Below are 1,513 nucleotides of genomic sequence, written 5' to 3'. Positions count from 1 at the left end.
CCCGGGAAGTGACCCAGCACTGGGGGTGAGGTGACCGAAGGGAGAAAAATGTCTTACCCGAGATCCAGCCAGCCACAAACTCCTCCACAGGCATTGTTCTGCCGGTGGGAGCCAGAGGCTCCAGCGGAGGCGGAGGCGGCGTTGGTGAAAGTGTGATTCTAGCCTCTCCCTCCGCCCCTGGACTGCTAATCTCCCTGTAATGTTTAACCTGGGTGGAGGGGGCAATGGCCCGGTGCCCAGAGCTCGGGCGCAGGAGATGGAAGCGAGTCAGCTTGGTGGCCCCGGTGCACTGCAGGAAGTGTGCAGTGGGAAATCGTATGGGGCAGGGTTGACGACCAGTGATGGCCTTGCAGCGTGACCAGGCCTGGCAGCCAGGCCGAGGTCCCTGGTCCGGAGCCTCCAGGCTGCCTTAGTCAGCATGGGCTCAATGAGCCTTCTCAGGGCCAAGGCCTGTCCAAGTGAGCCACATTTCCCTTTCCTCATCCCCACAGCACCGCACACTAGACTGCCCACCCCTCCTGGACAGCCCCTGGAGGCTGGTGAGATGGAGCATGGCCACCAGGGGGCAGGCCCAGCCCGCGATGCCCTGGCTTTGGGGAACCCCTGGAACCACCCAGCGGGAACCACTCACCGGGTTTCTTCAAGACCCGCCTCCTCCAGGGTTGTTTACGACTCGACTCCGCGTGTGAGTCAAACGCAGCCTCCCTCCACCTCCTCTTCTCGGAGCCTCTTTCCCAGGGGAAAGATGGGGATTTTGAGCCGATGAAGGTTAGTGTACGTCTCTGCTTGGGGGTGACCAGGCTATGCCTGCTCATTTCTCTTTGGACAGCTACAATCCCACTGACAGAGCAGCGACCCGCATCCCTCTCCCTGGAGGATGGGGTGAAGGGAGGACGAAAAGAGTGGACTCTTCTTTCCAGGGCAAGAGACCCAGTACTCAGGAGCCACTGCCCATAAAATCTGTGGAGGCCTCAAACGCGGGCCCCAACCCTCAGAGGCGTCCGACCCCTTCCTTTCCCTCGCGCCTCACCCCAATTCCATGAGGAAATTGCGTTACTGTTACCTTCGAAACAGATCCCGAATCCAAACCCCTCGCTTCCTCCACTGCTCCCTCCCTGGCCCGAGGCCACCATCACTGCCACTTGGATGCCTGCCCCTGACTGGCCCCGGGCTCCCTCCGCGCCCCTTTCCAGTCTGTTCTCACAGCAGCCAGAGCGATGCAGTTAACATCTGTCAGACCATGTCCCCCTTCTCCACACCCTGCAAAGGCCCAGTGCTGCTCAGAGCCCAAACCACAGCCCTTCCCAGGCTCTAGGAGCCTCGCGGTGCCCCATACTCCTCTGACCGCCCCCTCGCTCGCTCTGCTCCAGCTGCCCTGGCCTCTTCTCTTCTTCAGACGGGCTCCTGCCTCCAGGCCTTCGCCCTGGCTGTTCCGTCCTCCTCTAGCTTGGACCATACGGTGAGCCCACCCTGATCGTCTCATTGACTGCTGCCATCTGCCTCACCTGCCTTG

General features: G+C 61.4%; 1 protein-coding gene across 4 annotated transcripts in view; it reads right to left on the bottom strand.

Annotated features, from left to right (window-relative positions):
* SLC25A45 (solute carrier family 25 member 45) overlaps positions 1-887 on the bottom strand; it is a 7,574-nt gene extending 6,687 nt beyond the window's left edge. For 2 of the 4 annotated variants that reach the window (XM_025046368.1, XM_025046369.1), the window contains exon 1: positions 632-887. In XM_025046368.1, coding sequence (XP_024902136.1) covers positions 632-815 — 184 coding nt within the window. In that variant the 5' untranslated portion in view covers positions 816-887. The other 2 variants (XM_006911322.3, XM_015588627.2) reach the window with 1 other exon arrangement.
* Between the last annotated feature and the right edge of the window lie 626 nt (positions 888-1,513).

This window comes from Pteropus alecto, unplaced genomic scaffold (assembly GCF_000325575.1).
Source record: "Pteropus alecto unplaced genomic scaffold, ASM32557v1 scaffold43, whole genome shotgun sequence".
NCBI lineage: Eukaryota > Metazoa > Chordata > Mammalia > Chiroptera > Pteropodidae > Pteropus > Pteropus alecto.
Note: the sequence above shows the minus strand (reverse complement) of the source record. Positions and strands in the feature narration are given on the sequence as shown.